The 27998-nt window shown below is 56.6% G+C and overlaps 1 protein-coding gene across 2 annotated transcripts; it reads right to left on the reverse strand.

The window, feature by feature from the left end:
• Window positions 1-770: 770 nt before the first annotated feature.
• On the reverse strand, window positions 771-27085 carry PCDH1 (protocadherin 1). Of its 2 annotated transcripts, XM_059417794.1 has the most exons (6): window positions 26902-27085; window positions 17677-18539; window positions 12389-14584; window positions 7002-7221; window positions 6014-6052; window positions 4725-4812 (listed from the first exon to the last, which is right to left on the reverse strand). In XM_059417794.1, the coding sequence occupies exons 1-5, from the start codon at window positions 26939-26941 to the stop codon at window positions 6027-6029; spliced, it is 3345 nt and encodes a 1114-aa protein (XP_059273777.1). In that variant the 5' UTR covers window positions 26942-27085; the 3' UTR covers window positions 4725-4812; window positions 6014-6026. The 2 variants fall into 2 exon arrangements, with proteins under 2 accessions (XP_059273776.1, XP_059273777.1); XM_059417793.1 differs by lacking the exon at window positions 6014-6052 and having other exon boundaries at window positions 771-4812; window positions 26902-27084.
• Window positions 27086-27998: the final 913 nt, after the last annotated feature.

A 27998-nucleotide genomic window follows, 5' to 3' on the forward strand; every position in this document is an offset into this window, starting at 1 on the left:
GCTCATCCAGGATTAGTCCCTGCGCTCGACTAATCCCAGCCGCAGAACCGACCCCAGGGTCGAGGAGCCAGGCTGGTGGGGGAGGGGGAACGCTGGCTGAGCGGAAGCACGCGAAGGGGGGAGGGGCACCCCGGGAGGTGGGGCCGGGAAACCGGCTGATCCGGTCTCTGTTCTTCGACCTCTCCGGAGCCGATGTTTACCCGGGAGCCGGACGGAGGAGACCCAGGCCGCTCGGGCCCGGAAGCAGGGGGAGGGGAGAGCACTCGGAGACGAGATGAGACCTTTCCAGGTCCCCTGAATCGACCTCCAACCCTGGTTCCTGACCGTGGGAGATAGCCACCAACAGCTGTCTCCCGCCGTTCTCTTTTGAGTTCCGCAGTCCATACTTGTTGCCAAATGAAGGGGGAATAGGAAAGGATACCAGCCCCTTGGAAAAAGAAAGCAGCACAGCGTACCCTTCCCCAGCGCTCCTCATCGCGCCCCTACCCCACCCCCTCCCTAGCCCGCATCTCCGCTCAGGGTGGGGCCCTGCCGGTCCCGCACAGCGCATAGGTTGGGGGAGGGAGGCACTTTGACAGGCATGGAGTAGATATCTGTCCTCGGTCAGCTTCCTTTTGCTTCCCATTCCAGAGTGGCACCGATTAATCCCAATGGGTCTCCGTCCCTCTTCTTCGGCTGCGTCCCCTGGCTCCCTCCAAGGCCTCTATCCCAGAATGAGTCCCCAGCTCCCCGGGACGCAGGCCTGAGGGCCCGGAAGAAGTGAGGTGGGGTCCGGTTTTCACACTTTTATTGTAAAGCTCGGGAATAATTACACGGGTCTTCCATTGACAGCTCAGCAAACAAACCGGAAACGAACCGAACCGGAGGGGGTAGGGGCGGTGCCTGCGCATGCTCGCGGCGGGGGAGGGGGGAGGTCAGAGAAAGAGAAAGACAGAAAGAGACAGAAATCATTACAAATCAACGGGATTGTGCTCGCAGCGCCAGGGATGGGGCGGGGTGGGGGGAGTGGGGGGCGGGGCGGGGGCCCTTCCCGGGAGGAGCGAGGCGGTGGGAAGTGGCACGAACCAAGAGAAACACGACCCCAGTGTGGGCACCCGACAGCCCAAAACCCCCCCCCCCGAACCCCCCCCCCCAATACACGAGAGAGACACGGCCCCCCTCCCCACTCAGATAACCCGAGGAGACACAGTCTCCCTCTCCCCAAGGGCAGACACCCCCGCCCGGGAACCCCATGGGCGAGACACAGTCCCCCCCTCCCAGAGAAGTCCCGCATGGAGACGCCCCCTAAGAGACTTTCTCTTGGCCAACATAAGCCTTCCCAACACCAGGAGATAGCCCACATCCAGGGAGGAAATGGCTCCAGCGGCCGGATCCTCGGGAGAGAGGTATCCCAGAGCCTCCAGGAGAAAAGACAACTCAGAGCTGTCCCGTCTCATCCCAAAAGTGCTGCAGGTCAGAGACGTCCCTAGAGGAGAGATGCAGGGAGGGCCAGAAACATCCCTTCCCAGACATGCTTCAGAGATAGCCCCCTTCCCTGGGAAGAGAGATGGCCCAAGACTGACATGCCTTAAGTACTCCCAGGAACCCTGGGAGGAAAACAGGCTCCCCAGAGAGCCTGGGTAGGGGGAGACATGCTCCCATGGTCCCCAGAGGGAATACAAGTCCCTCCAGAGACTCCCAAAGGGAGAGATAGGGCCGAGGGAGCCCCCGGAGGTGAGAGATGCCCCAGAGACCCTCCCCCAGGGATGTGAGACAGGCTTCAGGGACCCCAGGAGAGAAATATGTCCCCATATACCCTCTCCCTACCAAGAGACATGCTCTGAAGTAGGGGGTTGGGGACCAATTAGGTCCCCTCTAGGAAGACACTGACTGGGTCAGGCTGGGTTTGAGGGGGGTCTCCTCTGGCCAAATGTCGCCTGTTTGTACATAAAACTGTACGCGACACAAGGCATTGGGGAAGGGCTTCACAGACCTAGGACCAATAGGGGTGGTCCCTGGTGCTTTCACCCATCCCCTGCCCACCTTTGGTTTCACCTCTCGAGTAGCCAGGGGGTGACAGACTCAGCGCCCTGACCCCAACCAGGGGGCTGGAACTCTGCCTTTGCCTGTAGGAAGGGCTCCTCCTCTGTGCTTCTCAGCCCTCCCAGCCACCTGGGCTACCCCCTTCCTTCTGGCTTCTCCATTGTGCAAAATGCTCCTCCACCCTTCCACTCGGTGCTCAGGGGTCCCCAAGACCAGGGCAGGGTGCCCAGGCCACCAGGGGCTTCCAGGGGAGTCCACTGACTCCAGGAATGCTTCCTGTCTGAACTGCCCACTCCACCAAGCAAATGGGTCTCATACAATCTTCTTGCCAGAACCCTGACCTCCAGGACACAGGACAGCCCTTGAGGCCACTGCCCCACCAGCTGGGCACACCATGTTACCAACTCTACCGCTATTGCACCTGCCCTGTTTGTGCAGAGGGAAGGAGGCTCTTTATCAAGCCCGCAGCCCACTTCTGGGCTTCCCCCAGGGAAAGGAGCCTTTGGCCATCCCCCAGACCTGGTTGCTGCCACCCCAGCCCACTCTACCCTCTGCCCTCAATAGAAGGGCTGTGTATGCTGAGGCTACCAGCCTAACAATGCTCTCCTTCCCAGCACTGTTACCCCAGGCCAAGTTAGGAGAATAGGGTGATTCTTCAGGCCCCTGGCTTTCCCGAGGTGGAGTAGGGTGTCTGGGGTTACAGGAGTCAAGACCCCAGCAGCACAGCTCCCAAAGGCACCAGACAACCCAGCAGCCTGTACCCAACCCTCCCACCCTTGGGCCACCCCCCAAGCTTAGACTAAGTCAAGCAAGGGCCATACCCTGAGTCTCCAGCCTCCCAGCCTGGGCCCCTGGGGAGCTGGAGAGGTATGGGCCAAGGCAGTGGGGGGTTTCTGAAAGGAAGAGGGACTGAGGCTTTGAGATGGCCACAGTGGGAGATGAGGGCTCTATAGGATGCCCATCACACCCTGGCCCCCTGAGGTGCAGGAAGGAATCCCACCTCATCATGGCTGACTGGGCTTCTCTGCCCCCCAATCTCCCCACCCCCTCCCCCAGGGGACCCCTGACCCTGGCAAAGGGAAGCCCAACTGGAAGAAGGGGGCCTGGAGTCCAGGGTGCCCTGAGGCAGCCCTTCCCACCCCCTGAGATCAAGGCAATGGTGGTTTTACAGGCTGACGGGTCAGTCATGGCAGGGGCTGGGGGTTGGGGGGCAGGGAGGGGGCAGGGTGCAGGTTCCCCCTATTAGAGGCAGCAACCAGCCACCCCTTGAGCAAACCTTCCTGCTCCCAACTCACCCAACCAGGCCAGAGGCACAGTCATCCCACCCCTGTCCAGCTGCCCCCCACAGCCTCAGGGCCCCTCTGTGATGCTCATCTGGATGTGGGGGGGCCAGCCTGAGCGGGGATTCCCCCCCCCCCAGGGCACAGCGCAACAGTTCCAAAAAAATAGAGATTTGTATTTTTAAAAAAAATTAAATAAAAGCCCAGCTCTGCTGATAGGCGAATGTTACCCCCATCCCCACCCCCACCCACCCACTGTTTCCCTGGCCTGCACCCCCATCCCACTACGGCCCCAGGGGTATTTACAACATGGAACAGTAGAGGCCTGGGGTGGGGGGCACTGCGGCAGGGAGGAGGGGGCACAGGGCAGCCTCCCCCCACCCAGAGGGGTCCCCCAAGACAACACAACATCAACAAGAAAAGTTGCAAATCAGGCAGAAATGGGGACATCATTCCAAGGTCCTTATATACAGACACTGCATGACCAGCAGGGAAGGGGGGTGCCCAGATGGGATCAGGCAGGGGCACGTGGCAGGCAGGTGGGCGAGCCCAGGAGCAGTATAGGAAGACAAGGCCTCCGGCCCACTCCCACCCCATCCCCACCCCACCTTTGGTAACAAAAGCCCTTCAGGGAGCCCCTGGCGGTTGAGTTTCCTCTGGGAGTTCCCAAGGAGAGGGGCTCCCCAGTTCAGCCCTGCAGCAGGGCTGTAATGGGGACATCCTGTCTCCACCCTGGTCAGCCATGTGGGAAACAATGAGTTAAAAGTGTGTTGCCCACCCTTGACTCCACCATCTGCCCAAAGTAAGGGGGTGCTCCCTGGAAGTCGAGGGAAGGGAGCCTAGTCATTATAGAGGAGCCCTCTTGGGCACCAGCTGGGGGGAGCCCCATAAAGGGGAAGAAGGGCTCCCAGGGGCTGGGGGATGAAGTGAGGAGAGAGGACCTGGACCCTGCATGGGGGAAGGGCCTGCGTGGTCATGAGGCCAGTACTCACCCCACCTGGGGTCCTGGCTGGGAAGTCCTCGCTGAAGGGGGTCAGGAGCAGGACCCTGGAATGGGCCCAACTGGGGCCTGGCCGGTGGCTGGGATGGGGTATGGCCACCGGCCAGAAGGGGGCTCACAGGTAGATCTCACGCTTGGCTGTCTGGGCAGATGCCGGTGTGGCTGCAGGTGGGAAGTCCGAGGTCTGGGTCAGGGGAATTTCCTCCAAGGTGGCCGAGTCCTTGCAGGAATCATGGCTACTGTGGGAGAAGGCACTGTAGGAGGGCAGGAGGCGCACGGGGGCCGTTTTGGTGTTCCGGTCTTCCGGGGGGCTGGGGCTGCCGGCACCCACAGGCTCCTGCCCTCCTCGGTCCTGGTAAGGCACGAAGGTGGAGAGTTTGAGGGCGCTGCTCTTGGTCCGGCGGCTGGGAGATGACTGGCCCGGCATCCAGCACGTGTCAGAGTGGCCAAACTCGCTGCACTCCTGGGTACATGTGCCCGTCATGGCAACATCAGGCAAAGGGCGCAGGTCTGTGCAAGAGAAAGGGGAGGACAGTCTTCAGGCAGAGTAACATTGCAGAGCTCCCTTCCAGGGCTTCCCATGGGCACCTCCACCCTGCCTCGGGACAGGGGTGCACGCCCCTTTTGCCCACTGAGTTGGCAAGCGTACACACCCGCAAATAGACACACAGCCTCCTGCCGCCCACCGCAGGCTCTTCTCTCTCATACAGTCTACCCTGAAATAGATGCGTTCTTCCATCCTCAGCCACCCTCCAGCTCTCCTATCAACACACCCACCAAATCTGCCCTCCGACAGGTGCACAAACACACAACCCATCTACACCCTCCCTCATCTATCTCCAGACAGGCTTAAAGAAGCAAATCTATCTTTAGGGGTGAGGAAACCCCCATCCTCATTTAAGGGTCCAATATCTCTGTCAGTCTGTCTGTCTGTCTGTCTGTCTCTCTCTCTCTCTCTCTCTCTCTCTCACACACACACACACACACACACACACACACACGCCTAACCTCAATAGACACGACACACAAATCTATACTGGGCTTCTCCAGCCTCAGATGAAGGTGGGTAAATACCTTCCTTCTGAACCCCTCCCAAGCCTCACCGTGCTCCCATCTATCCTAGAACCCCACCCTACCCCAGCAGTGAGGCCCTCCTTTAAAGCCAGGGAGAAGATAGTGGGGAGTTCACATAGAAGCACACACTCGCATCCTCACAAGCACACTCATGCAACCCCTCCCCACCGCACTCCAGCCCCCTATGCCAACCACCGCCCCTGGCCTAGCCCCGGCTCCCTGCCCAGAACACCCACGGGAACAGGAGTTGGCCGCCTGACATCAGTAGCCAGTGTGGTTGCTGGGCAGCAGGGGTCTCCATGGGAACGGCTGGGCCAGGAGCACTTCCTGTCATAGTTGTCCCTGTCCCGCCCTTGCTCAGGGACAGTACCAGGCGGTGACCCTCCCTCAGGGACATGACTGAGCAGAATTGCCTGGGGCCGGGGCTCCCCTGGTATCACCCACCCTGGCTTGGCCTCCTGCCAGTGCAAGGTGAGGAGGGGACAGCTCTGTCATTAACCCTCAAAGCACCAAGGCTCTTCAGCTCATGGTTGGGGGACCCAACATGGCATAGAGCAGAACAAGGTCACTGGGCAGACGGGGTTGGGTGCTGGGCCAAGTCCCACAGACCCCAGACCCCAGAGCAGCTCCCACATACCTGGCACTCTGCCTCAGGGCCTGCTCCGGCCAGCCGGCTCTGCGCGGGCACAAAAAGGACGAGACGGGCATGAGATAGAGCATGGAGGGGCAGGGTGGGGTGGAGGGCACTCTGAGACCTAGGGCCTGGAATGTTAGACAAGGGCCCTGTGCCTGAGGGGTGGGGAGTAGAACTTTTCATCTTTTGGGGGGAAGTTTGGACTGAGGGAGAGGGCAAGACCCAATGACAGCTCCAAGCTGGAGAGTCTTTCAGTCCCAAGGGGAAGCTTCTTTGTTCTCCCCCTCCAGAGGCTACCATGGATCCCTTCACACACACACGCACGCATATGCATCACACACACACATTTTGAAAGTGTACCCACTATCCATTCCCACACTGACCTCTGCTCTGGCCCAGACCTTCCTTCTGCCACCACCCTTCAAACCCCTCCCAGGCAGGCCTCTCCCCTCCCCAGCCTTCCCCACTTCCTTCCCTCAGCCAGATCCTCTCTGGTTCCTCCCCTCAGGGGATCATCATACCCTCTTCTGAGCTCCAAGGAGCATCCAAGGGCCCCTTCCTTTTCTCAAGGCTGTCTGACCCCATTAAGGGACTGTCATGACCTCAAGGTTCCCTCCAGTTTCCCTCAGTGCTGTCTGAATCCCTGTTCTCAGGAAGGCCGCATACTGCGGTGCCCAGGGCAAGATCTTCGGAATCGGAGTAGCCTTTGCATCCCTGCCGGCTCTGTTACTTCCTCTGTCTTACTTTGGGTAAGTGACTCAACCTCTCCGAGCCTCACGTTCCCTGCACTTGTGAAGAGAACAGTCTAGTTCTCAGATCAGAGAGCAGTTGTGAGGATTAAATGAATATATAGCTGAAAGCACTCGGCTCAGTGAGTGCCGCTAAACACACAAGAGCTCAATAAATGGAGGCTATTGTCCAAGTCTCATCCCTGTTCTCCACTCCTACCCACCCATTCCCGGGGTGCCCTGTCCATGCTGAAGCTCCTCACCATTCTCGGGGTGCTCCATCTCTCCTATGCTGCCATCGGGGGTGGTGCGCTCATAGTGGTCCTCGGGCAGAGCCAGGGGACCGAGTCGGGGTCCCGAGGATGACTTGCTGGATGGCGTCTCAGATTCCTCCAGGCCACTGTCATAGTAACTGTGCTGGGACGGGTCCTGCAGTTCTTGGGCCTGACTGGTGGCGGAGAAGGTGACGCGTCGGTGAGGTAACTGTGGGGAGAAGGAGGGTCACTGCTGGCAGGCCAGCTGGCCCTGGGGGGCCCACCACCAGAGCGACCCCCAGCCCCAGCCAGGCCCTCCCCAGAGCTCCCGGCCCCCCAGGCCTCAGCAGCAATCCAGAAGAGGCCCAGCCCCCCAGCACAGCAGAGCCCCCAAGAAAGCGCAGACCGCAATGGAGGAGCCCCTTAATTCTGGGGCAGTTCCCAGGAGAGCCAAGTCCACACACTGCAAGTCCCACCACAGCACAGGCCCCAGTGTTATTGTAGCCCCCAGGCCACCACAATAAGCCTAATCCAGTACAACCACTCATCACAGCACAGCTTCCCAGTATGGGCACAGCCTTTAATTCCAGAACAGCCCACGCCAGAAGAGCACAATACCAGCCAACTCCCCTAATTCCAGCATAGCCTCAATCAGGAGCAAGCTTCCGGATTTCCAGAACAGCTTCCTTAAAGCAGTATGGAGTCCTCATTCCGAAAGAGCTCACCAATACCAGTGCAGTTCCCTAATTTCCAAACAGCACCCCTGAACTTTAGCTCCTCACCTGTCTCATTGCTCTTTAACTTTCCATTGCCTCCATCCAAAAGAGATCCCAGTGTCATTCTGATCCTTGGTTCCCACCCCTGCTTCGAGATGCTGTAAGCAGCCTCAGGACTCCCTGCTGCGTCCCCTCCCACTTGAGCCCCTTTGTCCCCACTTTATTCCCCTCTAGAGAGGCCTGGGAGTAGAAAAGGTGGGAGGGGAAGAAGGAAAGGGAGCTTGATAACAAACCGGGGCCCCTTGGGGGTGGGGAAGCAGAACAATGGAAACTCCCCTATCCTCCAGATCAGGAAACAGAGTATTAACTGTAGAGGGCAGGGCCCAGGAGGACCTGGGCATAGGGGGAGGGGCTGGCATCCATCAGCAATTAGGAAGGCTGGCCTCAAAGAGAGACTCCTTCTAGGAAATTGGAAGGAGCTTCTGGGAGGGGCCGTGGCTCAGTGGAACCAGGACTTAGAAGCTTGTATGGGGGATTGGGGTGGGGGTAGTGGAACTGGGACAGGCTGCTCCTAGCCAGCAGCCCTGGGTGCCGGCCTCGGGTTAAGGATTCTCCCAAGAAACTGGCAGCCTCAGCTTGGCACTTGGTACAACCAACCAGCCATGGAAACACCCACCTGGGACTGCCACTGATTTTGCTGCCATCCAGACATGAGGAGTTGTGGAGGGCGGAAACCCAGGGCCCACAGAAGCCGGGGGATGGGAGCAGCTCAGGCCCAGGCCCTGCTGCTGCTAAGTCTCCAGTCTCCCTCTAATTCTCTAGGACTTCACTGGTGCTTTGTCTTTACTCTAAAACCCTCAGTAGGAGCTCATCAAGAAGGCCGGAAAAGGGGACCCCGGGTTTGCAGACCCATTCTCCCGGTACCTCCTGATCCATCACAATCTTCATTCCATTCAAGGCATCTGAGGTAAGCTGCTGGGAAGGCTGCTCAGAACTGCCTTCCTAACTTGGCTCCCACCTCATCTTCAGGAATAGACAACCCTTCTCGGGATCCATGTTGTGATCCAAAACACCAAGGAGTCAGGGTGATGACAGATGAGGTCCCCACAATTGACCTGGGGCTGGGATGTGGTAAAGGAGTCTCCAGGAGGGGTCTGCGGGCAGACTGGTCGTCCAGTGCTTCTCTTCCCAGTTTTCCCCAAGATGGTAGCCAGCGGCCTTCTGTTCCCCCAAAACTTACACCTGGTCATCCAAAACTTGTCACTTGGGCCTTTTTTCCTATGATTTTTTTTTTTTTTTTTTCTGTAAAACGGAAGGTTGGGCATCCTCAACTCTAAACATTCCCTATAATTCTATCACTATCATATCTTAAAAAGCCTAGATCCAAAATCTCTCTGATGCTGGTCCTGAAGTTCTAGACATTTGCTGGGTATATTTCCTATTGGCTGTCTCTACTGACCCTTCAGATTCAACAAGTCTGAAACTCAATTCTTCTTTATCTTCAATCACCTTGTGCATGGGCAACAATTTCGTCACTATGCCATCACCCAGACACAGAAGAATGATGTACACCTGGGAATCCTGGGAGCTGTCATACCCATTTCCCCAATATCCAATCATCCTTTGAGTCCTAGAGGTCGTTTCTCCCCAAGTTTAGCCAATTCCACCCATCATCCATTGTCCCCACGGCCACCGTCCTTGTCTGGACCTTGAAGTTTCAATTCTATACATTCACCTCTACCCCATTTATAGCCACTACATGCTCTGGTGAACTTTCTAAAACTCAGTTCACCCAAAACTTGTGAGCTTTCAGGGGCTCCTGTTTCCTGTTAAGGAACTTTTGGCCAGGCATCTGTGCACTCTATAACCTCCAGTTCTTCCCATCTCATCTCTCAGCTCTCTCCTATACCCTCCACTCCCGCCCTGACCCTCCCCTTTCTGCCCTCTCCCTGTCCCCAACTTGGCCATGCTCACTCCTGCCTCAGGAGCCGGCTCACTCGGCTGAATCTCCTGCCCAGCTCCTGCTTGTCACTGAAGAGCTGGCTCAAGTCTGACATTTTCCTTCCAGGAACCCACTCCCATGTCCTGTGTGGGTTTTCCCACACTGTGTTCCTCAAAGGGAGGGGCACCACCGTCAAATAAATTTGGAAAACCCCGAGTTACACAAAGTTTAACGGGTCCCCCATCTTTGTTGCAGGCGTTGCAGAGCCTTTAATAGGCTAATGTGATAGCACATCTCTTACTCCCCAAACGGACTTAATTAGGGGACTCCTCTGGTAAAGCATTATGGGTAACAGCAGACTCTGGAAATCAGATTTCCTGACGCTTTGTGTTTGAATTCTGAGTCCAGCACTAACCAGTTTTCCCTCCTGGAAAATGAGCATTGTAATGACTTATGTCACCAAGAGTTATGAGCTTTGAATGAGCTAATTCACAAAAAGTGCTGAGTATGGTACACTGCACCTTGTGTAAGGACGAAAAAATAGTAGCAGCTAGTAGCAGAAGGAACAGTGGAACAAGCTGGGAAACTTCACTAAGACATTTCCCACTCCACGTTTAAGAGGCTCAATTGCCTCATCTTTTCAAGTGTGTTATCTCTCTGAATATGACCATGTCCCCTCAGGGTCTAGTACCATGCTGATCACACAGTGGGAGTTCTGATGATGACAATGGTGTTGTGGTTTGGTTGTGTCTTAATGTCGAAGGGAGGTGTTCATTGTGGCTCGGTGGATGTGTTGGGTTGCAGCTGAGTAAGGGATAATCCCTGGGAAAGACAAAGCAATGAAGAGGCTAAAGGAATAGAAGAGCAACCTGGTGGCAGCAAGGATGGGAACAGAAAAGAATCATTGGTCAGGAGCTGCTGGCGGTCCCCCAGAGATGCTTATTTGTCCAGGAGAAATGGGATGCAACTAGTTTTCACTTGCCCCTGCCCCACTCCTCCAAAGCCCCCAGGACTGTTTACTTTGGGGGTACCCCCAGGGCATTGGGGAGTTTGTGGATGGAATCCGAGAGCTGGCGCCTTGGACCTCCTGGGAGTGTCTCAAGCCTCTTCAGTCGCCATGGAGACATGTTGCCTCTGGCCTCAGAGACTCCCCCAGGACCTGAGGCCTCTCACCCAGGCTTTAGCCCCAGTGCCCTGCAGGCACAGCCAGAGACAAGGCAGATCTGCCATGGAGACATGTTGCCTCTGGCCTCAGAGACTCCCCCAGGACCTGAGGCCTCTCACCCAGGCTTTAGCCCCAGTGCCCTGCAGGCACAGCCAGAGACAAGGCAGATCTAGGAGAGCAAGAAGTGAGAGACGGAGAGAGAGAGAGTGAGAGCCAGCAGCCCAGGGTAGCTAGAACAAGGAGCTGAAGGAAGGGAAGGGAGGATGGGCAGGACTAGGGTCCCTCAGCTTAAAGTCAGAAGGGAGCACCCTACGAGTTGGGATCCAGAGCAGGCCAATCCAAAGAACTTGAGGATTCCGCCCCCATCCTCCCTCCCAGTAACCCAGGCTAGTGATCATAGTGGGGACATGCAGGGCAGGACCCAGTAATTGCTGGGCATTGAGCGATGCTGGGATGAAAAAGCTGGGAAAGGGACTTGGAAAGATCTTGCCCCGAGGGAAGGTGGCTGGTGTAATCAAGGGCTTCTCTGTCTTCACCTGAGGTGGGCGGCTGCGATTCACCCTTACCAGGTGTTCTGGCCCAAGCTCCATCAGGGGCTCCTCAATGTGAACAGATTGGAAGGGTGAAATCCCAGCCAGTGGACAAAAAGCGGGACCTGGGTGCCTCTCACTTGAGTGTACCTGCCCTTTCTTGGGGAAGGATGTTGTTCCTAGGAAGATGGCCTCCCAAACACAGAATAAGAGGACATGTTGTCAGATGGGATGATGGTAAATGAAGATAGGGCTGGGGTAGAGGGCAAGTCTGGGAAGCAGGAAGGGGCAAAGAGAAGGGATAGGGAAATTGGGTAGGACAAAGGGCCATTTCCAGTCTCTCTCACTCCTTCTCTCAGTTCCAGGAAAATAAGAAACCAAAACTCCAAAAATAGAGAACTTTATTGTCAGGGATAAGTGTTTGGGACTGGGGAAGGGGAGCCAGGGCCCAGTCCCAGGAGCTTGGGGTGGGGAAGAGGCTAACACAGCACACACAGAAGGCACAAATAGGGAGGACCCCCCTCCCTGACAGAGTCCCTACCCAGTTACCCAATAGGACCCCAGGTTTCCCTGTTTCCCTTCTAGAGAAGCACCAATAGGTGGTCTCAGCTAGAGACCCAGCTTTGGAGTAGACTTCATCTTCCCTTCCCTTCCCCCTTCTGCCTCCACCCCTTCTGCTCATCTGCCCATCAGCCCCCACTGGCAAGACCCAGCAGCTGCATCCAGTGTCTTGGGAATTGACAGTCACAGGCCTCTCAGTGGGGAGGGGGCAAGGAGGAGAATGCCACAGAGCACACACCCTCCCTCAATTTTCGCTCAGTCTATCCCTCTGCCTGGGCAAGGCAGCAGGGTCATCACCAAGGCCCCGGCATCCCCAGATCTTTGGTCCCACCTCCCACCACTGGCTTGCGTTGGCCCCAATGGGCTGAGGAGCACACAGGTCTGATCCACCTGCCCCATCACTCCCATACCTCGGTCCAGATGGCCCCGTGGTAGGGGTGGGGTAGGGGCCGGGGTGTGCTGAGCCGCAAGGGCTGGCCTACCTGCTTGCTGGGGTATTTGGGGGGGTTGGTGCGGTAGCTGTAGTCGGAGTACTGCTCTGAGCCCGTGGATGTAGTGTCACCAGTGCCCACAAATGTGTTTGCAGGTGGCAGGTCCTGCACCACTTGGTGCTTCTTCGAGGCTGAGGGTGACTGGGGCTGCAGCTGGATGGAAGGCAGTGGGGAGTTCGAGCGGTAGTGGCGGCCCAGGTCAGGGCTGCCCGGCGGGTAGTTGAGGGGCAGGTGGATGCGGGGGCTGTCTCCAGGGGCATCACTCATCAGGTTGAACTTGAGGGATTTCTGCAGCCCAGCCTCATCCTCGTCCTCCACTGGCTTCACAGGCTTTGGGGACTTGCTCTTCTTGCCCTTGCCTTTGTTTCCCTTGGAGGCTTTGCTGCTGGGCTTGGGGGCATACAGATCCTTGGTTTCCTTCTTGCCAGCCTGGTAGCCACTCTTGGCCTCCCGCTGCCGGCAATAGCGCACAAGCACTGCCAGGGCAATGAGCAAGGCCACGGCCACCACACCGGCCACCACTCCAAAGAGGATGTTGCCACGTTGCTTGGAGCGCTCATATTCTGGATCCCCAGCAATATCGATGTCCAGTGGCGTGTCCAGGCTGTGGCCCAGCAGGGTCTCCAGAAGGGTGCGGTTGGCCAGGGTCTCATTGACGTAAAGGTGGACCAAGGCCGTGCCATAGCGCGGGGGCTTGCCTCGGTCACTGACTTTCACCACCAGGCGGTGGAGCCCATGATGGCGCCGCTCAATCTCCTTCTCAAGGGTGATGGCCCCTGAATGGGATCCAATCTGGAAGAGTCCGTAAGGATTGCCACCAGCGATGCTGTAGGTCAACTCCGCATTGACCCCGGAGTCAATGTCCTCAGCTGTCACCTGGCTGACCGTCTCACCAAGACGTGTCTGTGGGGTCAACAGCTGGTGGGAGGTGTTGGAAGGGGCTGTGATGAAGGGTGCGTTGTCATTCTCATCCAGCACGTTGATGGTGACACCCACATACGCTGAGCGAGGTGGGACACCCCCGTCCACTGCCTTCAGCTGGAAGGTATAGGTGCTCTGATGCTCCCGATCAAAGCTCAGGCTGGAGAGGATGGTGCCTGTGCCATTTTGGATAACGAAATCACCATTGTCCTGCTCCACCGTGAGCTGTACCCGGGCGTTCTCCCCTTTGTCCCCATCAATGACGGTCACCATGCCCACTGGACTCAGTGCCGGCATGTTCTCCATCACTGAGAAGTTGTAGCCACTCAGCATAAACTTGGGGTCATTGTCATTGCAGTCCAGCACATTGACAAGGACGGTGGCTGTGCCCTGCAGGCTGGGACTGCCCCGGTCAGCGGCCACCACCTTTAACTCATAACTATCCCGCTGTTCCCGATCAAGGGATGTCTTCACCCGGATCTCTCCAGTGTCAGGAGAGATAGTGAAGAGGCCCTTGGCAGCTGGCTCTGGCTCCAGAGAGTAAACCAGCTCCGCGTTAGAGCCTGAGTCGGCATCACTGGCAGTGACTTCGGCGACCACTTCACCCGGCTTGTTGTTTTCTGGGAAGGCAACCTCAGTGACACTCTGGGTGAACACAGGGGCATTGTCATTGACGTCTACCACCTGCACCTTGAGGGAGTTGGTGCTAGAGAGCGGGGGGTTGCCAGAGTCCACGGCCACAATCTCTATGGTGTAGTCTTTGACCTTCTCGTAATCGAGTGGAGTGGTGGTCTGTAAGAAGTACTTCTTTTTGCTGTCACTTCCCGTCTCACTGGCCTGGCGCAGCTGGAAGGGCACGTCATTTGCCACCACACAGGTGACAGCTGCGTTCTCTCCCTCATCTCGGTCAGATACCTGCACCAGGGCCACAGCTGTCTCCTCTGCCACATCCTCCGAGATATTAGCCATCCCATCTTGATGGGTCACCAACCCTATGCCCCGGATCTCAATGGTGGGGGCGTTGTCGTTCATGTCCTTCACAGTCACCACCACTTGGGCACGGGCACTCTTGGGGTTGGTGCCTCGGTCCTTGGCGAGCACAGAGAAGCGCAGGGTACTCAGGTCCTCGCGATCCACGGGGCCCTGCACAGTGATAAGTCCAGTGTTCCTGTCCAGTCGCAGAAGACGCCTCACCACCTCAGGTGCCTGGTGGAATGTATAGTCGATCTCTGCGTTGGCGCCTTGGTCCGAGTCATTGGCCTTCACCTACAGGGCAGCAGAGTAAAACAAGGGAAGCCGGGATGGGTTAGTTTTGGGATAGCACACTAAGGGACATGTGTGCTGCCTTTGCAGTGAGCATGGCAGATACGATTCGTCTAATGCGGCACCCTTTCCAAAAGCAACACATAGACCAACTGCCCTTTTCCCAACCCCGACACAGGGCAGACAGTACTGATCTCATTCCCTAAGAAGCACAGATGTAGCCTGCAAATCTGCTGTGTTACAAGAACTAGCAGAGATGGGACAGCTCTGCTTACTGTTCCTGTACTGGTGTGCCCCAATCTGGGGATGCGAAGCCAGCTAGCAACTGGGGTAGCCCTTCCACCCAATTAAACGGGCCTTCAACCTTTCCAAAGAGCTGGAAAGGTGTGGAACGTCTGCCTGACGTGAGCACAGTACCCACGTGTGCGCGTACATGTATTCTGAGACGGGGGGTATGTATGAATGTGTGAGAAAGTATGTGTTTGTGCATGTGTGTGTTTGCACACAAGTGGAGACCCACATGCCCAGCTGGAGGCCCTAGGGGAGGGGGCTTCGTTCGAAAGCAGTCACATAGGGATATGGGTCAGAAGGAGCTGGCAAGGCCATGGCTCCCTCAAACCAGGGAAACCGGTTTCAGCATCTTCTCCCCTGGCTGGTGCTGGCTAGGCACCAACTTGAGGAATCTGGGTGGCTGAGCCTGCGGCCGGGAGGGAGGGGCTGGTGCGGGCTACAGAGCCTGCTGGCAGCGGGCTGGGCTCCCAGCATCAAACAATGAACTGTCTGTCCCTTTGCAGTGGGCACGCCCTCCCACGCCAATGCCGACGCACACTCGGCCCAAGTCTATACAAACATGGGTGGTGATGGGGCAGCGGGAACCTGGTGGGAATGGCCATGAGGTACCACTGGTAAGGGAGAAGTGGGTGTGTGGGGGGGAAATAGGGAGGACAGGACAGGTATAACCTGGCAGAATCTTTGAGAAACACAGCAGAAGAGTTCTGGGTTCAAATCCCAGCTCTACCACTTCCTAACTACGTAAGCTTGGGCCAATTACTCCATCACCCCAAGCCTCAGTCTATAAATGTATAAAATGGATTAATAATAGAACCTATTTCATAGGGCTGTGGAGAGAATTAAATAATACTTGTAAAAATGCCTAACACTGCCTGGTATGTGGCAAGTGCTCCCTAAATAGCATTTATCCCTCCTTTCATCCACCCATCCACCTGTCCATCTCTGAAAATCAGTGCTAACACAGTGCTAGGCACCGTGTCTAGTGGGGCCTCATACCACTGCTAGTCTCCTCTCCTTCCTGTTGGGAACCAGAACTTGTTCAACAGTGGAGACATCTGGGCAGGGCATCCTAGCTATTCTGGGCCTTTTTCACCTCTGTGAGAGCCAAACTGTTTCTTCTTCTTACCCCCCCGTCCCCAGTCCACCTCTCTGTCACCTACCTTTCCCTTGGGATTCCCACTTCTCCCTGTCTCTAGACTGCTCACCTGGCTTCTTACACACTTACACACTTCTTACACACCTCTCTTACCCTCTTACCTCCCTTTGTCTCTGTGACTCTTCACTTCTGTCCCTGTTTCCCTCCCAGCCTTGCTCAGCTCTTTCTGCCTCTCTCCCATCCTCTCTTTTCTGCCCCTTCTCAAACCCCATCTCTGCCCACTCTTCTGCTTCGGCCCACTGGAAGGGGGTGTAGCTGTTACACGCATAGGATTCAGAGTTTGAAGCCGGGCTGTTGGACATAGCCAGAGGGGGGTGTGAACACAACAGCTGGGAGACCAGGCATCAAATTTCCAAATCTCTGTGGGCTCAGTTTCCCATCGGTGAAATGGGGATAATGCTTACCTTGTACTGTGAGGATTCCATGACATAATATACATAATGTGTTCTGAACAGTGCCTGGCACCCAGGCTATTATTATTCACCATCTCCGACTGTCTGTCTCCCTTTTCTTCCTCAGACTCTCTTCTACATGTTCAAGTCCACCAGCCTCTAAAAAAAAGCCTAAAACTCCTCCCCACGCCCCACTTCAGTTTGAGGACACAAAATGAAGGGTTTCCCAGGACCATAACGGTGTACAGGACAGGCTGAGCCCTCCTCAGCTCCCTCACTTCAAAGACAGACAGCTTCAGCCCAGGGGGAAGGAGAAAGGAGCTGGGGCTGGCAGGAGGCCAGGGTTGAGATGACAGCGGGAGATACGCCCACCTGTCTGCAGGGACGCTTTCTTTGCTCCCTCCCAGGCCCTGGCCCCACCAAGCTGCCCAGCCCCTGGGGCAGTTCCCATGGAGAGGGGTGCTGAGAACTTCAGCAGAGGCAACGGACCCCCCACTGTGCCAAGCACCCCATACTCATGAGCACCCTTGTCTAGGGAAGGAAGCTGGTGTACAGAGAGGCATCTGAATGCAGTTTTCTAGAACTCTGAGGACTCACTTGGCTCAAATAATCTCATCTGACTGTCAGGGAGAAGCAAAGAAAGGCTCTGTTCTCTAGCTTCAGGAAAAGTCTGGTCTGGCTTAGGGGCTGCTGGTGGGGAAGATATTCTCATCTCTGGAGAGAGTGTTCTTGTTCTAACCTGGCTGGCCTGGCTGGAGAGGAGGATATCATTTGACTTGAGAGGGGGTTTCCCTTCTCTGAAGTTTCTCCAGTTTGAGTCTGATTTGGGGATGAGGGGACTACTATTCCTACACTGTCACTCTCACTAGGTAGCCTTTTTTTTTTTTTTTTTAAAGATTTTATTTATTTATTGGAGAGAGAGCAAGAGAGCATGAATCTGAGTGGGGATTGTGGGCAGAGGGAGAGGGAGAAGCAGATTCCACACTGAGCAAGGAGCCCAACAGGGGGCTCGATCCCAGGACCCTGGGATCATGACTTGAGCCCAAAGCAGCTACTTAACCAACTGAGCCACCCAGGCGTCCCTCACTAAGTAGCTTGATAGAGGGAAATAGTATCATCTGCTGGCATAGGAAGGTCTCACCAGATCACAGTACCCTCTCAGTTTACCCCCGAGTGAAGGGAACTCTCACCAGCCGTGGCCAGGCTCCCATTTCCTGAGGTGGGAATCTTGACAGTTAGATGGAGGGACCTCTCACCTGGATGACTGAGTGGCCTATGGGGCTGTTCTCGGACAGTTCAGCCTCGTAGGAGGGCCGCTCGAACTTGGGGGCGTTGTCGTTGGTATCAAGCACAGTGACGCGCAGCAGGGCACTGCTGGCGCGTGGGGGGCTGCCGCCATCCTGCACCTTGATGGTGAGGTCATAGGAATCCCAGCGCTCCCGGTCTAGGTTGCCCATCACGATGAGCTGTGGCTGCTTCCCCTCCTGGTCCTCTGCCACCTGAAGCCCAAACAGCTCCTGGGCCTCAGGCCCGGCCTGCAGTTCATAAGATGCCACACCGTTGGGGCCGGCGTCGCGGTCAGAAGCCACTGGGATGGGGAAGAGTGAGCCAATGTTGGTGTTCTCAGGGATGGGGAGCGTGATGACTGGCGAGGCGAAGTTGGGTGTGTTGTCATTGATGTCCTGTACCTCTATCTGGCCCTCTAACAGCCGGGGACTGCCGTTCTGCACGAGGTCTGTAATAGACACCTCAAACTCCAGGATGCAAGGCTCACCAGGAAGCTGGTTCTGGCATTCACGGAGCCCCTCGCGGTCAATAGACGTCTCCGTGGTGAAGATGTCTCCCGTCTTGCCGTCCACTCGCAGGTATGGGGCGCCTACCTCTAGTTTGTACAGGTGGCCCACGTCTGGAAAACCATAGTCCGCAGCAAGGCTCCCAATAAGGGTGTTGGGTGGCTGTTCCTCCGGCACCTTGTACACCACCCGAGTGGCATGGCCTGGGGATGCCGCCAGCAGAAGCAGCAGTGCCAGTGGCAAGGGGGGCAGCAGCAACCGTTGCCCCCCGGGGCCTGGGTTGGGCCTCGGGGGCCCCATCCTGGCAGGATCTAGAATCAGGAGGGCTGCAAGGAGAAGAGGCAAAATAGGAGGTCAGCTGGGAAGAGGAAGCTGGCCCTGAGGGTTGCCCAAGCCAGGCCCTGATTCCCCTTCTGCCATCTATACACTATCCTACGAAGAGAGCTCAGCCCCAATTCCAGAACCCAGAACCCTGAGTTTCACTCACAGCTGGGTGTAGCAGTAGCGTCTGCCCCAGCTGGAGGAGCCGGTAAGGGCCCAAAACAGGTCTAGAGGAGCTCCCGCCCATGGAACGCCCTGACCCTGCTGACACTCCCTCCTCCCTGCTCTCTATCCTGTGCTTTGCCCAACACCTCCTTCTCACCAGCATCCTGCCTTAGTCACCCATGGTAATTACCCTGATACTGAGATACGGAGAGACAGCAAGTGGAAGGGTAAGCCCTTAAGCACCCCTACATACATGACAGGAAAGAGATACAGGCACTCTTTATGTTCTCTGGACCCCACGCTGAGGGCCACTCAGGATGGCTGGAGGGAGTGGGAAGGCGTCTCATTTCTTTTCCTTCTGAGATGCTGGTCAGTATATGTGTATGAGATATGACACGTCAAATCCTTCTTTTCTGAAAGTAATCACCAGATTCCCCAATGCCCCCACCCCCATGAAGGGTCAGCTTAAACTAGGCACCCATCAAGGCTTGGAAACAGAGCTGAAGTGTAGGAGTCAGCCACCCACCTCCCCGCCCCCCCCCCAAGCACACTGCCCCCAGCTCTACCCCCAGCTGGGTTCCCCGGGCTCCTCCTCCTCCCTTCCTGCCCTCTTTCCACCAGTGGTGGTGGGGGGGGGAGTAGGGGGAGGGAGACACTGACGGGTGTGTGGAAGAAGAGTGTAGAGGTCAAGATTGGGGTCAGGACTGTGGTCAGGGCTGACTCGCCCTGGAATTGGCATTGGGAGCTGCCCTAGCCTGTCCTTAGCAACTGTGAGCCCAGCAGGTCTAACTGGGATGGTGCTGCCAATGCCACCACCAGCCTGTTCCTGACCACTCCCCTCCAAGCAGGCTCCCAGGCTCTCAGTAAACATCTGGCCCCTGTCTCATACCTTGCCCCTCCCCCTTTGACGTGTCCAGTCCCATCTCTGACCGGCTTCTCTGTGCCCACCCCCACATCCTTCCAACTGGAGCCCTCTATGCCATAGCCAGCCACAAGCTGTGCCCTCATCACCCCAATAACCCACTTCCCCTTCATCTCCCCCACCCCAGCTTTGAGGCAATGCACCTGCAGACCCCAACCAGCCCTGCTGCTGTCCCAGTCTTGATCCCTTCCTTCTCTCCAACAAAACATGGCCAGCCCCTCTATTTAAATCCAAAGTCAGGCCCTGCTTTTTCAGCAGAGGGCTCAGGCTCACTCTCCTTTCCCCACCTCCCCACTTGCACCTGAAATACCTGACACGCCCCCTCCCACCAGGAAATCCTACCTATCCTTGTCAGAGACCACACCTACCCCACTGAAGGCAGCCCCTAATCCCCCAGGAAGCCTTCCCAGGCCTCTCCAGCCTGCGGTGACCTCTCCTTTCTCCAACTCACAGGCACTATTGTCTGCCCCAGTCCTAAGGCAATGAATCACTGAGCTGCCTGGACCCCGCCCACCTGCCAGTGTTGTTCAACCCCAGTACTGTGCACCTATTCCTGTGTTCTCTGGCTCTCCAGACAAATGCCAGACTTCCTGAAGGTAGGGCCAGATTCTCTACTCATTCCCCTGCCCCAACCCACGCACGTTCACAGAGCTGGGCACCATGCATTCAACAAATGTTTACTGTGCACTTACAATGTGTGAGGCAATCTCCTGGGCACTGGGACACAGCAGCATACAAGATAGACTCAATCTGCTATCATGGACCTCACAACCGTTTGAATTCAATGACTATTTGTCATTTTTGTTTGGTTGTAATCATTTGGCACATGGAAGGAATCAGGGTGGAGAAGACATCAGACTATCCATTTCCTGGATGCTGAGCAGGAGAACAATGATTTAGGGCCAGTTTCGTTATCTGTAAAATGGGAACAACACCACCTATTTCCTAGGGAGTTTGAGATCACGTGGGCTAAAAACGCCTAGCGCATACTCTAAGTACTCAACAGATGCTCCCTCACAGCACTTATAATTGAAGTTATGTAGCTGTTAGATGGGAAATAATTTCTACTGTTTTTTTTTTTACTTTTTTTTTAAGATTTTATTTATTTATTTGACAGAGATCACAAGTAGGCAGAGAGGCAGGCAGAGAGAGAGGGGGACGCAGGCTCCCTGCGGAGCAGAAAGCCCGATGCGGGGCTCCATCCCAGGACCCTGGGATCATGACCTGAGCTGAAGGCAGAGGCTTTAACCCACTGAGCCACCCAGGTGCCCCTAGATGGGAAATAATTTGTCAGTTGTCTCTCCTACAAGATTGGGCAGAGATGAGAACCTCTGCTTTGTTCCTACAGCCTCAGGACCCTGCTCTGGACGTGGCATACAGTAAGCACTCAGTAAAAGTTCCTAAAAGACCACGGTAGCTCTCAGGTTTAGCCTATCCTGGCACTTTCTGGGTGGTCACTGCTTATTTCCTTGCCCAAGGAAATTCCATCAAGAACCTACTGGCGTCAAATTTCATCCTTCTCTCTTTAGGACCATAGTTGACTCTCAGCAAATGCTCAGTGAATGCAGATTCCTTCACTTCTTCACATAGCACTCCCAAACCACACCTCCTCCCTGGTCTCTCCTTGCCAGTAAAGTGCCCTATGCAGAAGAGGCTGTTATCAGATTAGTGTTGTGCTTGTTCCTAGTTGCAATCTTAATCTCTTTAAAGGAAGGAAGAATTTATCGAATGCTCCAAGTGGATCCACCCTCCAGCCACTATCCATCATCTACCCGCACAGATCTAGGCTCCTCTTACTTCTTTTTTTTTTTTTTTTTTTTTTTGCTCCTCTTACTTCTAAAGCTCCAACCTAAACACACCCTGGGAAGAGGGTCTCCAGGGAACCTGATTCCCTTCTGGGCACCTTAGTCTGCCTTCCCTCCGTGGCAGACACAGAGTTCATCACTCCACACACCAATTCCACACCTAAGTCTTGGCAGGGTGGGGGCTCTATGGGAATTACCCTAAACCTGACACAGAGGAGAAATAAGGCAGTGACTGCTTGCCTCTCTCACTCTCCAGAATCCAGATTCTTAATCCTTTTAGATCAAGCCCCCTTTATGAATTTTATGAAACGATGGGGCAGATTTTTCCAAGAAAAATGAATGCTCACAAATTTTGGCTGTAAATTCAGAGGTCTTGGTCTGACAGAGTCAGGGTGACTGATTTGTAGCAGCTCCAAGAGCTACAGATTAAGCCCATTCTTCCACCTCTCAGGGTCACAACCCAGGGCTCCAACCCCCCAGGCCTCCCAGGCAGCACACACACTAGAAGCCTCTCCACCCCATACACACTCTTTTCCTGTCTCACTCATTCACCCTGTCACCCTCAGGACATCCCTTACCTCCAGCCAGCAGAGGAATCAGGAAAGGATTATGGTGTACAACTTGGAGTCAGAAAGAGGACCACAGAGAAATATCCAAGGCCAGGAATGTATGGGGAAGAGGGTGTTTCCAGAAGGTAGGAATATGGGGGAACATGGGTTTGGAGGGGTGGCTGCCCAGAGTGAGGGCAAGAGTTGAAGAAGGTTTAAGGCCCATGAAGCACCTAGAACGTTCCTTTAAAATGAGCATTATCTGCCCCCACCAATTCTGATTGTGGGGGAGGGACCTGGAGAAACCCCCAGGCAGTAGAGTGGAGGCAACAGGACACACTATCAGGAAAAGACTAATAACTCTGAGATGTGCTATGTCCCTGGAGTTGAGAAAGAAGTGCAAATTCTACTGTCACCTTTGCCATCATCATCACCGTCACCATTGTCATCATCATCCCAGCTAACACTCCCTGAGATTTTACTCCATTTATATACACTATCCTTTCTAATCCTCCCCACCCTCCAAAGTGGGTACTTTATTATTATTACACTGCTCTCCATTGTACAGATGATAAAATTGAGGCTCAGAAAGAAACACGAACTGTCTCAGGTCACAGAAGGAGTAAGCAGAGTCAAGATTTGAGAAATAAGAATGCCTCTTCTCATCCAGAGTCTGGGGGAAAGTTTGGATGGGGGGAAAGAAAATCCACAGAATTCTCAAAGGCTAGAATATGTTGGCTAAGTAGCCCCCCCACCCCATCCCTGGGCTGCCAAACTTGCCTGGCAAGGAAAGAGAGAGGGCTTAGGGTTCAAGGGCTGTACAACCCCAGCCTGAAGCTGTCCCCTCCCCCACCCAGAGGCCGTGGGGATGAAGGGACACAGTCAGAGGAGCCAGGAGCAGCAGTGAGGCAGCCCTCCCTTACCCCTGCCCCCACCATCCCTGAACTTTGCCCAGTGATGGTTGCTTATGGAGAGTCATTAGTCTTCAGGCACATTCTGAAGCCATTAGCTTTATCTGCTCTTGCCCAGGCCCTGGCTGCCTTCCTGACAAGTGTGTCCCCACCTCTGCCCAGTGACATAGGCACCCAGGGCCCTGAGAAGCAGAGCTGCAGCTCGCACAGTGACTCATTCTTCTCAGGCCTGAGGAGAGCAGTGAGGTGTGAGGGGACAGAGTCCAGGGAGGGCCAAGGAAACCGCCATCTGTGTCAACATGTTGGAGACGGGGAGAGGATAGCAGTGAGTGTTCACCCGGAACCTTCTTTTCCAGCCCACCTCAGGGACTAGGGTCCACTTTCTGCTGAATGCTAAAATACCCAGAGGCAGCCATCCGCATCCCAGTGACCAAGTCAGCTGTGACCCCCCCCACCCCTACCCCTGCGCCCCACACTGTTACACAACAGCCACTGCCACCGTGGCCACAAAAACCAAAGGACAAAGCCAACCTCTGGGAGAGTAGGGTAAGCCTTAGTGGGGCTGTGCAGAGTGGGGCTGTGCGGAGTGGAGCTGTTCAGAGGCTTCCCACAGTGAACATGTACATGGCCCTCAGCTCCTCTCCCTGCTCTTGCACAGCCCTCTATTAGCATCTGCAGGGCTTCTAGGCACCTGCATGCTCAAGTCAGAATGCTGGGGTTCAAACCCTTGCTCCACCACTTCCTAGCCATGTGACCTTGGCCAGGTGGCTTCACCTTTCTGAATCTGCTTCCAGATAGTGAAATGGAAATAATCAATTCTGCCTCTTGTTAGTTATTTGGGAGATGAGATCCGTGGCATTCAGATCTATTATATTGTAAAGGACCAGTACATATATAAAATAACTGAACAGGGCTTTTTCTTTATAAATATTTTTAAAATTTTTTTTAAAAAGATTTAATTTATTTATTTGACAGGCAGAGATCACAAGTAGGCACAGAGGCAGGCAGAGAGAGAGGGGGAAGCAGACTCCCTGCCAAGCAAAGAGCTTGATGTCTGGCTCGATCCCAGGATCCCGGGATCATGACCCAAGCTGAAGGCAGAAGCTTTAACCCACTGAGCCACCCAGGCACCCCATGAACAGGGAATTTTATTCCCAGCACCAGGCACACAGTAGGTGTTCGCTGGTTCAGTAAGTAAATGAACCCATCCCCTGCTAGTTGGGAAGACCTTGGAAGACAAGGGTGGTGTGTGTCTTACCACTGTGCGGCATCCTCACCCCCAACTATGTATCCTGGCAGATAGAACCAGCAGGTGCTCAAGACATTGTTGAAAGAATCTCACCCGGCAGCACCAGCCATCCTTGTTCAGGGTAGGGGGAGCCATACCATCTCACAAGGGCCTCCCCCATGTCCTACCCTCACCACCAGGCCCTCTCCTGGTGCTTCCAGCCCACTTCTCCCAGCAGTTAGCTCACCGTCTCTCTCTAGCCCAGATCCCCTGACCAAGTAGCCACACTAGCAGTCCCTCTGCCAGGAAGAGGCCAGGCCAGCAAGACACCCTCTTCCAGCTGAAGTCCCTCTGGGAATCAGCTTGGGGGAGAGAGGAAACTAAAGGCTGCCAGAACTGAAACCAGATCTGATCAGCTCCCCTACTGCACTACCCCTGCCTATCTTCAGAGGCCCTTCTCACCCTTCCTCGCTGATTCCATTCCATGCCCTGGTCTAGTTGTAATTACAGATTTCAACCCTCCTAGACCTCCACATCAAGAAAATAACCCCTACCTCTAGGCTGTCACAAGCATCTTCTGGGCACTCTCTTTTCTGGCAGCTAAGGAAGGTTGGCTCAGAGCAGGTAATGGTAGGCTCCCTCTGTCTTTCAGCACGGTGTCCTGGACTCCGTGGTCGCTGGGGCAGGCCCCTGTCTACACCGCTGTGATCAGCGGGTGCTCCCCGCACACACCCAGAGCGTGGGCGTCTCCTCCCAGAGGACGCAGTAGTGTGTGTGTGTGGGGGGCACTGTTCCTCCACCATCCTCGGACTCAGGCGGCCCCACCCCCACCCCCACCCCCACTCCAGCGACACAGGCCTCCCAGAGCTCAAGGCGAGGTAGGGGAGCGGTAAGAAACGAGCCTCGGCCAGTAGGCCCCCTGCGCCTCCGGCCCCCAAGGGCCGCCACGGGGAATCCCTCCTCCACCCCATCTCCGCCTACTGCCTAGGGTCCCCAGCAAGCGAGCGTCGGCGGGAGCCAGGCGGGAGCCAAGCGGCGGGCGCCGGGAGGGGGCGGGGAGGGAGCCGGCACCGGAATCACAAAGCCTGGCGAGCCAGGCCGGGTGGGGACATTCTCAAGAAACGGACCCTCACACGGCTAGCGGAAAGGGGTCTTTGCCCCGCACTCAATCCTCAAAGACCTCAACGCTACACCGAGTATTTCCGGCTAGAAGAAACAGTCGCCAATCACTGCTGGGTAAACTGAGGCCAGAAGTCTGGGCTCCCAAGGGTAGCCGAGTCCACCTAGCCTGCCAATTCTGCTCCAGCGCGAGCCGAGATCTTCCTTCGGGCCCTAGGGCTTTGCCAGTGCACGCGACTCTGGCCTACAGCCTGCACCCGGCGGAAGGGGCGTCCAGGTGTGTGAGGGATACAGGTGTGCGGGACCCAGGTGTGCTGGGGCCCCAGGTGGCTCGCAGAACGCAGCTAAATGGCCCGAAGAGGGTCGCAAACACCGCCTCAGGCTCCACTCCCTGCAAAGGGACCCACGGCCTTGAAGCCCAGCGGAGCCGGGATGGCGCGGCCTGCCAGTCCAGCCAGTTCCGGGAATACCCGGCCGGCCCGGCCCCGGAGTGGGGGTGGGGGAGACGCAGGCTGGGAAGCCGGTCCGGCCGGCCCCCAGGGTTCCCGCGGCGCTGATAGTCACAATAACAGTGTCGTGATTAAGATGAAGGGACGCTAGGGGCTCGCCCGACGGCCCCTCATCTTCCCTGAACGCAATCTGGCCTCCGAGGGAGAGAGAGCAAGCGTGTGTGTTTGTGTGTACAGGCTGCAAGGTGTAATGTGACACTGTTGGTGTAAGGTGTGTGACACCCAGTGTTAAGATGTGTGAAGCAGTGGATTCTGTGTTCTCGCCCGTGAGGCGCCGCTGTGGGTTCGTGTTTATGTGGGGGGGGGGGGGGGGGGGAGGGGGCAAGTGAGACCTGTGTTGTGCATCTGTGTTCTGGCCAAGGAGTGGGTAACATAATTCATGTTAGGGTGTGTTCCTTAAAGGAATATGTACGTGCGAGGTTAGGTTTTGAGTGTTCATTTGCGAACTGTGGCCGCGACTCTCATACATGAGGGCACGGAATTGTGTTTGTGTGTCTTTGTCGCCAAATGTCACACTCGGTTGTGTTCTGTTGCTCTGTTAGGGCCACGGGTTGTGTGTCCATGCTGCTGAGTGTGCAGACGCTGAAGCGGATTCTGAGCTAGTGACGGTGCCCCAGTGGGCGCTGGTGTGCGGGAGGTATGTCTGTATGCACATATGTACGGATGTATGTATGCGTGTACGTATGTCCGTGGTCTGGCCCTCTGGGTGCCCGCGGGGAGCTGGAAGCGCCTGAGTGATCCGATCTGGTCGCCCAACAAGTGTGTGTGTGCGTTGTGTACGAGGGTCCTTGCCGGCTTCGTCCCCTCCTCAAACTGGGGGTTGCGAGCTTCCCCCAACCACCTCCATTCGGCGCGCTCCTAGAGTCCCCTTATTCCCCGTGGCTTCCAACGCGCAGGGGTGCGGGACGCCACGGCAGAGGTCCGGTTCAGCACCCCCTCTCCTCGCTCGGTTTCTCGCCGCGGACTTTGGAGGCCAGGGTGCCCCGACCTCCACCCCCGGTCCGAGCTCCCAGCCACCCCCACCTCAGCCCAGCGCGCTGAGCACCGCCCGGGCCCTCGTGGCCTCGCTCCGCTGAGCGCCCCTCCCTCAGCTCCCGCCGGCTATGGCCGCTCCCGAGCGGGAGCCGCCGCCGCTGCCTCCACAGCCACCGGATCCTTACCCGCCTCGGGGCAGCGCCGGCCGCCGGCCCTGCTGACCATGAGCCGCCACCGGCCCCGGCCCGGGCTGCGGCTCGGCACGGCTCGGGCTGGCGCTGCGGTTCAGGCTCCGGCTCCGGCTGGCTCGGGGCACAGCAGCCCCGGCGGCTTCGCGTCCGCGCCGCGCTCCCGCTCCCCGAGTGTGTGAGGCGGCGGCGGCGGCGGCGGCGGCGGCGGTGGCGGCGGAGCCAGCAGCGAGCAGAGCGCACAGCCCGGCCCGCCCCCTCCCTCCCCCCTCCCTCCTGGCCCGCCTGCCCGCCTCCCTCCCGCCTCCCAGCCCTCCCTACCCCCCCGCCCCGGCCGGGAGGTGGAGCTCGGGACCGCTCTGGTCCCTCAGGGAGGGGACCCCCAGCACCGCTCCCCAAAGCCACGACCCCCTTCGCTTTCTCCTCACTACCCGGGACCCGGATACACAGGCTGTCCCCCTCCCTGGCTCTTCACCTTGCACTTATCGCACGCGAGCCCCATCTGGGACCCCTCTTGAATTCCGTTCCTAACCTCACTCAAACACCTGTCCCCTACCCTGCCTGCCTCTTTGGAAGTCGGGCGGGGGAAATGTCTTCCCCAGTGGCTTCTTCCCTGAAGGGCATCTGCTTCTCCACATCCACCTTCTTCCCGCGCAGACCCCCAGATCACCCCGTGTAGCCCTCCCTTCCCACTGCGCTCCGGGGAAGTCCACCCCTCCCCCTCTGGCCGAAGCCGCAGAGCGGTCAGCCTCGGTGGCCGCAGCAAGCCGTGGGGGTGGGGCTATGGAGGGGGCCTTGGGAGGAGAAGGGTAATGGGACGCGGGGGCTCCCCTAGAATGAGGATGGGGGGAATATACAAGAGTGAGAATGAGGTGACTGACACGCCAGAGCTCGGGCTTTTCGAGGGTCTCCCTGTCACCTGCCCTCAGGGCGGGACGGAGCTGTGGCCCCACATATTTACCGGTGACATACACACATTCACAGACTCACACGGGCCCCTGCCCCACGAGGCCGCGCAGTGTCACGGCCTGTGTCACACGCCCTCACAGTGCCACACGCTCCCTGTCACACTCACACTCACCGAGTCACACACG

The sequence above is a fragment of the Mustela nigripes genome, chromosome 12 (genome assembly GCF_022355385.1).
Source record: "Mustela nigripes isolate SB6536 chromosome 12, MUSNIG.SB6536, whole genome shotgun sequence".
In the NCBI taxonomy this organism is placed as follows: domain Eukaryota; kingdom Metazoa; phylum Chordata; class Mammalia; order Carnivora; family Mustelidae; genus Mustela; species Mustela nigripes.

What these genes read in the sequence shown, in the direction of transcription:
- PCDH1 (XM_059417793.1), bottom strand. Translation starts at nt 26,941, where the DNA reads ATGGTCAGCAGGGCCGGCGGCCGGCGCTGCCCCGAGGCGG. An exon ending in CCAAATACCCCAGCAAGCAG is followed by an intron (nt 7,222 to 12,388) that starts GTAGGCCAGCCC and finishes TTCTCCCCACAG; the next exon opens with TTACCTCACCGACGCGTCAC. An exon ending in GATGGAGCACCCCGAGAATG is followed by an intron (nt 4,813 to 7,001) that starts GTGAGGAGCTTC and finishes TCTCTTGCACAG; the next exon opens with ACCTGCGCCCTTTGCCTGAT.